Source organism: Neophocaena asiaeorientalis, unplaced genomic scaffold, assembly GCF_003031525.2.
Source record: "Neophocaena asiaeorientalis asiaeorientalis breed wild unplaced genomic scaffold, Neophocaena_asiaeorientalis_V1.1 scaffold397, whole genome shotgun sequence".
Classification (NCBI taxonomy): Eukaryota; Metazoa; Chordata; class Mammalia; order Artiodactyla; family Phocoenidae; genus Neophocaena; species Neophocaena asiaeorientalis.
Genome location: NW_020173231.1, coordinates 3,810,405 through 3,825,411, shown reverse-complemented (window position 1 = coordinate 3,825,411; position 15,007 = coordinate 3,810,405). Strand labels below are relative to the sequence as shown.

Genomic DNA, 15,007 nt, shown 5'->3' with positions numbered 1-15,007 from the left:
TGCATAATAAGAGGAAGGGAAAGCTGAATATATGGGTGCAGAGGCAGGGAGGTGGAATACGTGTGGTGGAGGGCGGTTCTCAGAACTTTTATTTTTTTCAGAAACAGGACTCAAAGTCATTACCTGAGAGAGAAGAGGTAGAGATCTGAAGAGAGAGGAGGTATGAGAAGTCCTCTAGGGGAACAGATGAATGATTGGACCAGGGAAATGAAGTAGAAATGCCGAGCAGAAGTAAGGACTCTCTTGAGGTTAAAGGTCATGAAATTAAATCAAACCAGTCCTCATGATTGCATGTTTTTCTCTAGCCACTTTCAAATGCACACTGCAGCCACAGAATTAGTGGAGAGTTGTACTTAACCAGGATTAAAGATTTGTCAGGCAATTACTACTAGAAATTGGGAGAAGGGTGAGGGAGTTGAACATGTATTCAAGAGGAAGTGATTATAATGATAGGTCATGGTATTGACATGTCTTTCACATTTGTTCTCTCTCTCTGTTCACACAGACCTTGCTCTATAGCAAGTGCTCATTAAGGTTAGCCTGAACTGCCAGAGTTGTTCACTGCCATGAAAAGCTAATCTCTCTTCACTAATCACCGTATGCACATGGCTCATGTTTATTTTTGTTTTTCTCAGTCTCCTAATTCCTTGCCTTTAAGAACCAGACATTTCCTCAGAGAAAGACAAATACCATGATTTCATTTCTATGTGGGATCTTAAAAAAAAATAACCACAAACAGACAAACAAAATAAAATAGATACAGAGAACAAATTGATGGTAGCCAGAGGGGAGGTGGGTGGGGGGTTGAGCGAAAAAGGTGAAGAGGATTAAGAAGTACAAACTTCCAGTTATAAAACAAAGGAGTCATGAGAATATAATGTACAGCGCAGGGAATACAATCAATAATAACTGGAATAATTCTGTATGGTGACAGATGGTTACTAGACTTATCACAGTGATCAATTTGTAATGTATATAAACGTCAAATCACTATTTGTACACCTGAAAATAATATACTATTGTATATCAACCATAATTCGATAAAAAATTTTTTTAATTTTTAAATTAAAGGAAAAAGAACCAGACATTTCAGATAACATTTCTATTCTGAAGCCACCGCTAAGCTGAACTACTCCCAGAATTTATTTCTCCTTTAATTGTATTTGCATGCAACATTGCATAAACATCTATCAGAGCATTTATCAAATTATAACTATGTATTTGCCTTTACTTCGTTTTTCACTAAAATGTGAGCTTAATAAACATGCAGCACCTTACACAGTGCCTGTATCAGAACAGACACTCAATAACTTGACATGAATAAAGGATATCTGATTGCACATGGGCCTTTCTTGAACACCATTCAATGGCATTAAAATATGTATAACTATGGCATATTCTAATATGTCAGTATTCCTGCTAAGCATATGCTAGATAAGCCAAGCGTATGGTAGAGAATTTGTCACCCAACAGAAAGATTAATACCCGTGTCTTCTCTTTACTATATAAACATTCCTCCCTATAAATATTTTATATACTTTGGACAATAAGTTAACTTTTATAGATTGTCATGATGCTATTAAGTACTAGAACCTGAAAATGTTATTGTCAAACTACCCAATATACTTCCATGGAATAAGGGTTATCTTCTGTTTGAACACATTTTAAAACTCTGATATAATTTAAAACTTTCAGCACAATGAAGTATTTTTAAGAATTTCATGCAAAATAAAAACTAAACTTTGGAATACAAAAAAGTTGACTTATAACTCAAAACATTATTTCTGTAATGCTCAGTGTTGTTGCTTATAAAATTTAGGTAACTAACATGAGTCACTCAGAAGAGTGTCTGTGTATCCTTGTAGCATAGGCCCAGATCCTCCTTCAGGAGGGATTACTGGAGGTTTTCTCGTCTACATATGGACACAGCAATGCCACGTGCTGTCTAATTTTGTAGCCTAGTCACAAAACCCGATAAATTGGTTATGACACAGAGCATGCCAGGAACATTAAGTTCACTCCATTACAATCAACAATTTTCCCATAGAGCAGTTATGTTGCTAGGCAGCTCTGCCAAAGGAAAGCCTATAATTAGTGACAAGAAAAGCCTTTCTTCTTTCTTATACATACATACACATATAAGTGTGCATGCACACACGTATAGGGATAAAATTCTTTTCCCAGAGAAAAATCAGAACTCAATTTCTGATAATATTGTTTCCAATATGTACAATTATAATTTTTATTACTTAAAATGAACTTCCCTCTGATAAGTCAGACTAATTGTAAAATTAGTTATTTAAAAGGTATGATCATGGAAAGTATCCACATGAGGAAAATTTAATTCTGCATAATTCCCAAAGACAGAACTTAGGTGTTATAATTATCCTTTTGTTTATGTTATAAGGATAAAGATCCACATTACAGCTTTACAAAGTACTAAGAGTAGCAGAGGCCAGGAGATGTACGACTGAAAAAATTATGTGAAATCTAAAAATAATACAATTTGGACTAAAATATGATAAAAATGGAAAATAAATGTTAAAGCACACTCCTATAGTACTTACTATCTGTGATATTAGTTAACTTAATACCCAGTGCTGTACATAAACACTTTAAAACAATTTCAAACATTTTTGCCTCCCTAGCTAGAATGTAATAAGCCCATCAAAGGTGGTATCATTTACATATAAGAATCAATAAATGTTTACTGATGATCAATCTGCTTTTTCTCAGAGAATGTTTACTGATGATCAATCTGCTTTTTCTCAGAGAATGCATCCATTGTTTATAAATGGTTCTGTTTGTCAGACTTAGTCACTTGTAAGTTTTCCAAGTTTATGGGGTACACAAAGATGAGTATATCCTCAAGGGCAAATTCTGGCACTGTTTGGAGAAATTGTTACTACTCTCATTTAAAATGATACCATTACTGACCCTGTTCATCAAATGAGGCAGATATGTTGCCTGGCAAATCTCTTTTACTACCACCAAAAAGCCTTTGTAGTTGTAACTTAAAATTGACAATCCTCTTCTTTCCAGTCACCAAAGGGGATGAAATTGTCAAATTTACACTTTTTCTACCCACACACTGAAGTAGAATAGTCATCACACTATAAATCATACGATTATTGGCCTTTGGTTGATATTATAATTTATGTATTCATGTTTAGTGTCATAATACTAAACATTTATGGGGGAGAAATTATAAAATAATCAAATAAGCTATAAAAAGTACTATAAATAAAAAGTATGAAAAATACTACATAGGACTTTAAAAGCATACTTTAGATGGCCATGACTTTGTGTGTTTGTGTTGGGAAGCAGGGAGTGGGTCAGGGAAGGTATTTGTGAGTAAGTGATATTTTAGCTGAGAGCTGAAGGAAAAATAGGAATTTATTAGAGGAAGAGGGGAGGGTAACAGTCTTTTACATCAAAGGAACTGCAGGTCTCATGGCCCTGAGGTAGAAAGAAGTATAGTGAACTTGAGGACTAAAAGATCAGAGTGGTTGAAATACACTGTGCCAGAGTGTCAGGGCAGAGGTGAACAATGAGGCTGAAGAGGTGGACCAGTGCACGCAGCGTCATGTAGGCTTCATGAAGGATTTTGGTCTTTTTGGTTTTAATCTCACAAGTAACATGAATTGATTGGTGTTTTTACAAGACTACTCTGAGCAATCAGGCAAGACAAAGAAAAGAAGGCATCCAAACAGGAAAGAGAGAAATAAAATTATCTTTATTTGCAAATGATATGATCTTATGTGTAGAAAATCTTAAGGATTCCACCAAAAATCTGCTAGAACTAAACAATGAATTCAGTAAAGTTGCAGGATACAAAATCAACATACAGAAAACAGCTGTGTTTCTATACACTAACAGCAAAACATCTGAAAAAGAAATAAATAATTCCATTCACTATAGCATCAAAACCAATAAAATACTAAGGAATAAGTTTAACCAAGGAGGTGAAAGATCTGTACACTGAAAAGTACAAGACTTTGATGAAAGAAACTGAAGAAGACACAAATGGAACAATATCCCATGTTCATGGATCCGAAGAATTAGCATTGTTAAAATGTCCATACTACCCAAAGCCATCTATAGATTCAATGCAATCCCTATTTAAATTCCAATGGCATTTTTTTCACAGAAATAGAAAAACAATCCTAAAATTTGTATAGAGCCACAAGAGAACCTGAGTAGCCAAAACAATCTCAAGAAAGAATAACAAAGCATCATACTTCCTGATTTCAAGCTATACTACAAAGCTATAGTAATCAAAATAGTATAGCACTGGCATAATAATAGACACACAAACCAATGGAACAGAATTGAGAGCCCAGAAATAAACCACACATAAATAGTCAACTAATATTTGACAAGGGAGCCACAAATACTCAATGGAGAAAAGATAGTATCTTCAATAATAAATAGGGTTGGGAAAACTGGATAACCACATGCAGAAGAATGAAATTAGACTCATATCTTACCCCACTCACAAAAATGAACATGAAATGGATTTAAGACTTAAATGTAAGACCTGTACCATAAAACTCCTAGAAAGAAACACAGAAAAAAAGCTCCTTGACTTCACAGAGATTTTCGGGATATGACAGTAAAACCACAAGCAACAAAAGCAAAATAAATAAGTGGGACCACATCACACTAAAAAGCTTCTGTAAAGCAAAAGAAATAAACAACAAAATGAAAAGGATGGGAGGATGGGAGAAAATATTTCCAAATCATATATCTGATAAGGGGTTAATATCCAAAATATATTAAGAATTCTTACAACTCAATAGCAAAAAAACAAAAAAACCCAATTAAAAAATGGGCAGAGGAACTGAATAGAAGTTTTCCAAAGAAGACATACAAATGGCCAACAGGTACATGAAAAGGTAGTCAACATCAATAATCATCAGGGAAATGCAAATCAAAACCACAATATGTTATCACCTCAGGCCTGTTAAAATGGCTATCATCAAAAAGACAAGACAAAGAAAGACAAGTATTGGGGAAGGTACAGGGAAAAGGGAACCCTAGTGCACTGTTGGCGGGAATGCAAGTTGGTACAGCCACTACAGAAAATAAATATGGAGGTTACTCAAACCTGCTCTCCACAGAGGTCTGCCCTATGAGTTGGAGGCAGGGAGTCCCTGACTTCTTGGCTGCATTCTTCTGGAATTTAGCATCTGCAACACAGAGCTGAGGAGTGTGAGAAATACTGGTTACCTGACCCTCATATAGAGCTACTGCAGCCCTTGACTAGAAGTTATAGGGAAACGGAACCCCATCTTCCTGGCCACACTCAGCTGAATTGAAGCTTCCATCATGATGATCTGGGGGTGAGGGGAGGGAGAGAGTGCATCACGACTCAAGTGCTACAGACTGTTCTGAGATTTCGTAGCTTTTCTTAAATAAATGTTGTTTGGTTTTTTTTGTTGTTGTTGTTGCTGTCTTCATGTATAACCTTAACACATTCTCACTGTTATGGCCTCTCCTGTTGCGGAGCACAGGCTCCGGACGCGCAGGCTCAGTGGCCATGGCTCACGGGCCTAGCCGCTCCATGGCATGTGGGATCTTCCCAGACCAGGGCACGAACCCGTGTCCGCTGCATCGGCAGGCGGACTCTCAACAACTGCACCACCAGGGAAGCCCCAGATACTTTAAATATTTTTGTTTTTTAAATAATTTTCACTGATTTTGATTTTTCTGCTAGGGATGGTTCTGTGGACTTCCTTATGATACAATACCAAAACTAATCATTTCCACTCAATATTTCTTAAGTATGGAAACAAACATTAATATATAAATGAAGCATTAACTTTACTGTACATTCAAAATTTTACTGAGTACTGAGAATTAGGTACCAGGCTACATATTAGCTAGATAAGTAAATAAACTTTTAGATTTTTGTATTTTCCAACTTTTAATTATGTTAAAGAATGGGATTTTAAATCTTTACTGTTTTTTAAAATTAAAAAAATTAATGGCACATTTAAAATCACTGAAACTTCCTTAAAATTGTTTCCAGGGTTATTTCAAATTTTAGCTTTATAAATAAATTTTATAAAATCGTTGGAATTTAGTTCTTGGAATATATGATTAATTAAACCTTCTTGAGAGAATCTTATTTAACTCTTTTCTTAAACAGACGCACAACTACCACCACTATTACCAATTAGAAACCTGCAAATCCAGACAGCTGGGACTGATTTACATTTAATGAAGCAGAAATTGTCATGTGGAATCTAGACATTTTCTCCATGACACATGTTGACATTCACTCAAAATCAAATTATTAATCTTCTATCTATCTATCTATGTGTGTGATCTTTAAGAAAAAGTATTATTTAAGCAATTCTACATAAATTTCATATTTCCTATTTGTGATAAGATGTTTCTATTTTAGTAGATATGAAAAAGACCTAGGTAAATCCAAACACCCACAATATCAGCATATGAAATGATCAAAGAGTAATCACAATACTTCACACTGATTTCAAAACATTTAATTATTTATTCAAGGCCTTTAATAGAAAACTATCATGTAAAATGCTTTCTCTGAATGTCTTGTGATGACTGAAATATGAACTGGACATTCAATTTAAGAATCCGTGCCCAATCAAAAACTCTACAAACAATAAATGCTGGAGAGGGTGTAGAGAAAAGGGGACCCTCCTACACTGTGGTGGGAATGTAAATTGGTACAGCCACTATGGAGAACAGTATGGAGGTTCCTTAAGAAACTAAAAATAGGGTTACCATATGATCCAGCAATCCCACTCCTGGGCATATATCTGGAGAAAACCATAATTTGAAAAGATACACATACCCCAATGTTCATTGCAGCACTATTTACAACAGCCAGGACTTGGAAGCAACCTAAATGTCCATTGACGGAGGAAAGGATAAAGAAGATGTGGTACATATATACAATGGAATATTACTCAGCCGTAAAAAAAGAATGAAATAATGCCATTTGCAGCAACATGGATGGACCTAGAGGTTGTCATACTGAGTGAAGTCAGTCAGACAAAGACAAATATCATATGATATTGCTTATATGTGGAATCTAAAAAAAAAAGGTACAAATGAACCTATTTACAAAACAGAAATAGAGTCACAGATGTAAAAACAAACTTATGGTTACGGGGGGGAGGGATAAATTAGGAGACTGGGATTGACATATATACACTACTATATATATATATACAGATAACTAATAAGAACCTACTGCACAGCACAGAGAACTCATATTCTGAAATGACCTATATGGGAATAGAATGTAAAAAAGAGTTGATTCATGTATTAAAAAAAAAAATCTGTGCATGTACCTCTCCTGGTTGGAGCAGATACGTAGCTCTTATTCTCCTACCTAGTCCCATGTAAGAACAAAAATTAACCTTATCCCAAACTTAGAACATTTAATTAGATAAAAAATAAACACAGTGGATTTCAGGAAGGTTCAGTTAACAAAAGAGATATCTTCTAAAGTATCCTGAGTTAGAGAACTTAAAACAAGAACATTACATATTTTAATTTTTCAACTTACCTGATATAAGTAATCTTCAAATACAAAATAATAATCATCATTGCTTGCTGTCAATTTCACATCCTATAATTAAAAGTAGAGAGCACTGAAGAGAACCTAAATGAATATGTCTATAGTACTAAGACATAAAGGCAGCATCTAGAAATAATACTGCAATGATTTTATTTTTATGTATGATTATAAACTTCTCAATTAGATTTTATCACTAGAATTATCACAGGTAAACTTACAAATTTAACTTGACTAATATAAGTGACACATTATTTGACTACAAATTGTTCACAGTCTTTTTGGTTCCATTAGTAATTCTTTATTACTTATTTCAATTTTATCTCCTTTAAATCTAATATTTAGGTGTCTTAAAATTAGAAAAGGAGATGCAATCACAACATCCAAAAGCAACCATAACAATCTGGCCTCAAATTACTGTTCCAATCTCATCTTCCACTATTCAGACCCACATTCTTGCCATTCCCTCAAAATACCAAAAATCTTTCATGTTTTTGTGATTTTTCACTTGCAAGTCATTGCTTGCTAGCAAACAAACTAGACAATGTTTATCTTCAATCTCACCAGCAAGAAAACATACATAGTAGAAATATCGGAACAGTTACAAAGAAATATTGCAGGAATCTATGATAATTGCTCAACCTACAAAATTCAATCAGACTATTGATCAAAGCAGCAATTACAGGAGGATGAAATGAGCTGTGGATGACTCTGGAGGTAGTGAATGTGTGCTACGCTTGGGAAAACTGAAAGACGCAGACTAAGAGGAAAGAAAGGAGCCAGTCTAAGTCACAACGTGGGCAGAGGCAGAGACCATGCAATCTCAACGAGGATGATATTGCCTCTAAGGGGTGAGACTTCGTTCCTGGGGATCAAAAACTTTTACATAGTACAATGGTTTGTGGACCTCCAAAGCTTATCCTTACCCACCAAAATCTTATTCTTTGGTATTTAATTTTTTTATATTAGAGAAAATTTTCTCTTTAGGGATAATAATGAAGAAAAGGTTGAGAAACACTGATATAAACTGACAGGTCAACTGTCCATCATAGCAAGTGGTGGAAAACTGTAGATGGTGTGGATTCAAGGCAAGTTTGTGGGAAAAAAAAACACAGTCCAGAGAGAACCATTAGATATTTTAGCTTAGGGAGGGTTTGATGGTGTTCTGTATATAAGCATTGCCTTGTTTCATTAATTTCTTTAATCACTAAAATAATTCTACTTTACTTTCAGTTAAATTAAAAATGAGCCTTTGCCAAAGGGACTTGTAATGAAACTTCAAATAATTTTAAAATGCTCATTTCCTCAAGGGCTGACTTTAATAATGTTTGGAGTTGTTCCAATAAGATCAGCAGAGCTCAACTAATACAAGTCAGAAACAACCAGAGACAGATATCTTCCTAAAAACACTCATGTTGTGGACAGTCAGGATTGATTCTAGCAGAACTTATATTCAATTCTTCAGACACAAACTGTTTACCTCTTTCTCATGACAGATTTGTTTTTTACTGATTCTAACTGAAATTCATGTTGGCAGCAAAGAGAACTCTCATGCTAGCACTCTTGGATTTTTTGAACAACTTCTCTTGTGAGTCTTCTCTCATTTGAACAGAAAGGAGATTGAAGGTCTTAAAGCCCAAAAGATCTCTTAGGCTGTTGTTAAAATAATCCCCTGAGCACAATCATTTGACCTCAAAGTTAATAGTAGTACCTGTGATCCAAATCTATGTAAAAACTTCTGTGAGAGTCAAGACTTTTCATCAAAAGACTGCATCCTCTTAAATTTCCTCATCTTTTCTCTCTGTAGAGCACAGTGGTTAAAGGTACGGTTGTGAAGTCAGATTACCTAGATTCAAATCTTGGCTTTGCTATTTAATATATGAATTTAAACAAATTTCTTTACTCTTTCTTTACCTCAGTTCCCTCATCTGTAAAATGGCAAAATGATAGTACTTCCTGTTTTGCTACAACACATGTATCAATATGTGGCTGGTGAGTAAGGGAATGATGGCAGTATAACATGAAAATTGTGTTCGTTCATATGCAATTTTTCTTTAAAAAAGGGAAGCCAGAACAGCAGAAGTAGAATTATAACCTTCAGCAGGAAAGGACAAAGTCTTCCACAGGCATGAGCCCTTATAACTGTACTTCAAGAGAATGGAAAATGAATGATTGCACGGGGGGCCCCTCTCCAGAGAGGCACACCCCCAGCCTTGCACATCTCTTAGCTTCTGCACTTCCTCTTGTGCCCACCTGAACAGCAGCCCCAGTGGTGCTGTGCACCACTTCCATCTGCATTACTTTAGCATTTACACTTTATTATTTTTGTACATTTTTAATAACTCCTGCAGGGGCAGCCTGCCTGAGTTGTCCAATTCATCTCCCAATTATTGTTTCTGTTAGCACTTTAGTTACAAAAGTGCTATTTTTCCTATAAGCTCTTATTTTTAAGCATGATTTTGCAGAATGCAAGTTTTCTCCAGGAAAAAATGCATTTATCATTTACAGCCCAGATGCTGGTATCTACCACCCAAGGTAGCTAACAGGATCAGATGACAATCTATGTAAAGAGTTTGGAACAATGTATGGCACATAGTAAGCAATCATTAAATGCTAGTAGTCACTGTTATAATTAACTTTGGTTATGTTTTACCCAGACAAATTTTTAGGTTCTTCTCTCCCCTGTTTCTGAGATCTGGAATAATATGCCCTTCTCCTCTATCTTACAAGTTCTAAATCTAAAATCCAAGTCTTTTAAACAACCCAATTATTAATCCAGAATCAGTCATATCCTATACCACGTTTTCAGCATCTGCAACTCGTCTCAATATCAGATGCCTGGAAACAAAAACTCAATGAATCCTTATCATAAAACTTGAGACGTGCTTAACTATATGTCTAGAAACTAAAAGAAATTAAAAATAAAACATGACTTCAAAATAATAAAATAAATAAGCAGGCCCTAAAGACTGTGAGACAAATAAGATAAAAAATCCATAATCTCATTTTCCTTTTAGTTTCTTCTTATGTAGTTTGTGTGGAAAACTTGAATTTATAAGGACAGGAAATGCTTATCATTCTCTTAATCAATAAATGGGAGGGTCAGGAAAGGATTATGAGGACAGTTTCAACGGGAAGGAGGATAACATTGAATAGAAACTGCAAATTTTGAAGGTCAAACTTAACTTTGTAAGTATAATGATCACTTAAAATTATTTTTCAAGTTTAGTATGTATCATCATGCATAGTGCAGTCCCTACATGTTGAAGACTCAATAATTGCTTAATGATATTAATGAAATGGAAAAACTATGTATACTTTTACTTACTTTATAAATTAAACTGTCCACCAAAAGGTCATGTTGTATCACATTAGTCTTAAGCTGCTCATAATACAAGATATCCTAGATTTAAAAGTTAAACAAACAAAAACATTAAAAGTCAATCACATTTTAAAGTCAGCCTCAAATAAATAATGCCTTTAATAAATAATGATCATTAATAGTATTATAAACACTAAGAGGATAAGGACTTTTTTTTCCTTTAATTTGTTTATTTTTGGCTGCATTGGGTCTTTGTTGCTGCGTGCCGTCTTTCTCTAGCTGCGGCCATCAGGGGCTACTCTTCGTTGTGGTGCATGGGCTTCTCATTGCGGTGGCTTCACAGGTTTCTCATTGCGGTGGCTTCTTTTGTTGCGGAGCATGGGCTCTAGGCGCATGGGCTTCAGTAGCTGTGGCTCGCGGACTCTAGAGCACAGACTCAGTAGCTATGGTGTGTGGGCTCAGTTGCTCCGCAGCATGTGGGATCTTCCCGGACCAGGGCTTGAGCCTGTGTCCTCTGCATTGGCAGTCCAATTCCTAACCACTGCCCCACCAGAGAAGTTCCCAGGACTTTTTTAAATTCACTACTACAGTCTCCATGCCTGGCCAATAGTAGATGATCAATAAATATACCTAATCCCATCCCTTAAGATAAAATCTGCTACCTGGTGGGTATTTAATCAATGTTAGCTAAACTGATTAACTGTAATTTAATAGCAAATGCAGGACTTCCCTGGTGGTGCAGTGGTTAAGAATCCGCCTGCCAATGCAGGGGACATGGGTTCGAGCCCTGGTCCAGGAAGATCCCACATGCCGCGGAGCAACTGAGCCCACGTGCCACAACTACTGAAGCCCGAGTGCCTAGAGCCTATGCTCCGCAACAAGAGAAGCCACTGCAATGAGAGGACCGTGCACCACAACGAAGAGTAGCCCCCGCTCACTGCAACTAGAGAAAGCCCGTATGCAGCAACGAAGACCCAACGCAGCCCAAAATAAATAAATTTATTTTTTTAAAAAAATAAAAATATAGCAAATGCAGTATTTATTAAGTAATTACTAGGTGTCAGGAACTGTTTTACACATGAGTTAATCTATTTAATCCCATACCAACAAAATAAAACTGTTCAACAATGATTATTATTCCCATTTACATTTGAGAAATTAAGGCCCAGAGAAAGAAGTAACTTGCTGTCCAAGGCCACAAAGGTAGTAAGATTTGATCCCAGGAAAGCCCCGAAACCTATATAAAAACCCAGAATGACTACACTATACTGCCTTTCTAATATCTAAATTATTATAAAATAAAAAAGTTTAAACATACTAAATCAGCCCTGGTAGTAAAAGTAATCATAAAGCATATGAAAAACATCAGGGTGTTTTTTTTTAGATTAAAAATCCTTTATTATTCATTTTTAGTTCAAAATATAATGACTATAACTATACAGAATCCTATGCAGTTAACCTGTACATGATTTAAGCACAGCTTGAGAAGATACATAAATTTCCAAGAGATAATGAGAAACACTCTCATCTCATCTGGCTAATGGACAATAATAAGGGTTTAGGACTTTTAATGACATTGATCAATAGAATCAGCAGTGTACTTTTCTTTACATCTGAGTCCAGGTTTTTAGAAAAGTAAATAAAAATCAGTTATAGCACAGGGAACTCTGCTCAATATTCTGTAATAACCTAAATGGGAAAAGAATTTGAAAAAGAATAGATACATGTATATGTATAACTGAATCACTTTGCTGTACACCTGAAACTAACACACTGATAAGCAATGATACTCCAATATAAAATAAAATTTTTTTTAATTGTAATAGCAAAAAAATCAGTTTAAAAAAAATAAAAGAATATGGTATTATATTAGAAAATCTAACTCTAAACAGTGATAAGATTTGGCTAATGTTTAATTTAATAGAGAATAAGAAGTAAGAGGGAAGAGAGGAAAGATAGGAAGAAGAGAAAAGGGGAGGAAAGGAAAAAGAAGAAAAGACAGGGGAAGGCAGAGAGGGAGGAGGGACATAAGACGTAATCCAGTTAAGCATCAGGCTAATAGTTGGTCGGGGTGTTCATAATAAATAATAAAGGTTTAAAAAAAAAGGTTAAGACTAAATGGGTAGTAGTTGTGTTAAAGAGAGATGGAAATATCATCTCACTACTTCAGCTGATCCCTGTGTTCCTCCAAATCCCTCCATCCATGTCTTGGGCATTTTAGCCCTGGTTTCCACCCATATCCAAATACTGCTTGGCTCCATCAGTACATCCCAGTCTACGTGATTCTTTCTGAAGACATTCCCTCAAATAAGAGTTGTGAGACAGGTTCGACTGGGACAAAGAAGAATATCTGTTGCATGCAGCTGCCTTGGCAGCGTGGTGTCCAGCCCTATGTTTCCTGAAACACGATTTCTTTGTCTTGAAAGATGCTTAATACACAGTTCTCTGATTTGAGGCAAAGTGCTCTTTGCATAAAGATAATCTGGGGATTTACTGGCTATTTTTAGTCATTTTAATTTTAATTAAAAAGCCTTACTTTGTTCTCATTCATGTTGTTTTGATTTCCTACCTAAAGCAAAATTATTTTACTATTTTATTTACCTTCTATTGTATTTATTAAATTCATCTCTCTGGCTAGAATAAAAAAACATTTTTAAAGGCAGGAACAGCACCTAATTCAAATACCAATCCTTGACAATGGGCAAAGGGCATAGTTTTATACTTTAATGTCTTCTAGGGAACACAGTGGAAAAGCTAAGATGCTTAGAGTTATGTCTCTTTTTAAAAATAAAATAAGTTTAAAATTACAAACTGATATATGACCATTAAAATAAGTGAAACAATTTAAAGCTGGATAAAGAAAAAGTTAACAATCTTTTCTTCTTCCCTGCCACCACACTGAAGAAACTAATGTTATTTGTATTGTATTTGTAACATTATTTGTATTCTTCCATACTTTTCTCCATGCTTATACAAACATATAATCATATTTAAGGGTTTTACTTGTTTTTTTAACATAAAATGGAATCATTCTATACTTATTTTTCAGTTTCTAGTGTATATCATGGTCATCTCTCTATGTCTTTTTAATAACTACATACACTTTAATATTTTTGAAGCTGTGCTACAGATGTATCACAATTTATTTAACCATTCCTTTAGCCTATAGATGGCTACTCAGGTTGTTTCTAGTTGTTTGTCACTACAAATACTGCAATAAATATGCTCATGCACATATGCTTTTGTATCTATGGGATAAACTGGCAAAGGTAGGATTGTAGGCTGAAGGTTATATATATATATATATGTATATATATATATACACACACACACACACACACACACAAACACGCACATATATCTTTAGTTGGACAACAAATTGCCTAACTACTTTCCAAAACAGTATCAATTCAAATTCCCACCAGCAACCCATGAGAGCACAAAGTTTACCTATATCCTCACCATTTTAACTTTTCCATGGATGAAAAATGGTTATCTTACTGTTGTATGAATTTGCACTTTCCCAAATACTAATAAAGTTGACATTCTTTCATATGCTTACTGGTCATTTGAATTTCCACTTCAATGACTTACATATTTTTCTATTAGATTACATTTATTTTATTAATTTGTCAGGCTCTTTATTGATAATGAGGATTAACCTTTTGTCATTTGTGTTACAAATACTTTTTCTTCAAATTAATATGTGTTGTTTGATTTTTGTTTATGGTATACGTTGACAAATTTTTAAAAATTCTTTATGGCTTCGGATTTTCTTGCTTCCCTTAGGCAAGGCTCTCCTACATCACATGTTTATACAAATATTTTTCTAGTTTTTTCTAAAATTGATATTTTTAATTTAAATGTTTATAACCTACCTGGAATTTATTTTTATATATGGTAAGCCAAAGGTCTGAGTTTTCTTTCAGAAGGATGGTTATTAGCATCATTTATTAAATAAACCATGCATTTCCAATTGAAATAAAACTCCAACACCTCCCTATCAGAAATAGATTCAGCAGGCAGAAAATCAGTAAGGTGGAAGTTGAACTCAACAACACCACCAATCAACTGGATATGATGGACACCTGTACACTACTTTATCCAATAACAGTAGAATA

General features: G+C 34.8%; 1 protein-coding gene across 1 annotated transcript in view; it reads right to left on the bottom strand.

Annotated features, from left to right (window-relative positions):
* TBC1D19 (TBC1 domain family member 19) overlaps positions 1-15,007 on the bottom strand; it is a 152,272-nt gene that overhangs the window by 41,840 nt on the left and 95,425 nt on the right. Inside the window, exons 12-13 of the mRNA XM_024745549.1 lie at positions 10,893-10,967; positions 7,556-7,618 (exon numbers count right to left, since the gene is read on the bottom strand). Of these exons, the coding sequence (XP_024601317.1) occupies positions 7,556-7,618; positions 10,893-10,967 (138 nt within the window). The remainder of the gene's footprint in view (positions 1-7,555; positions 7,619-10,892; positions 10,968-15,007) is intronic.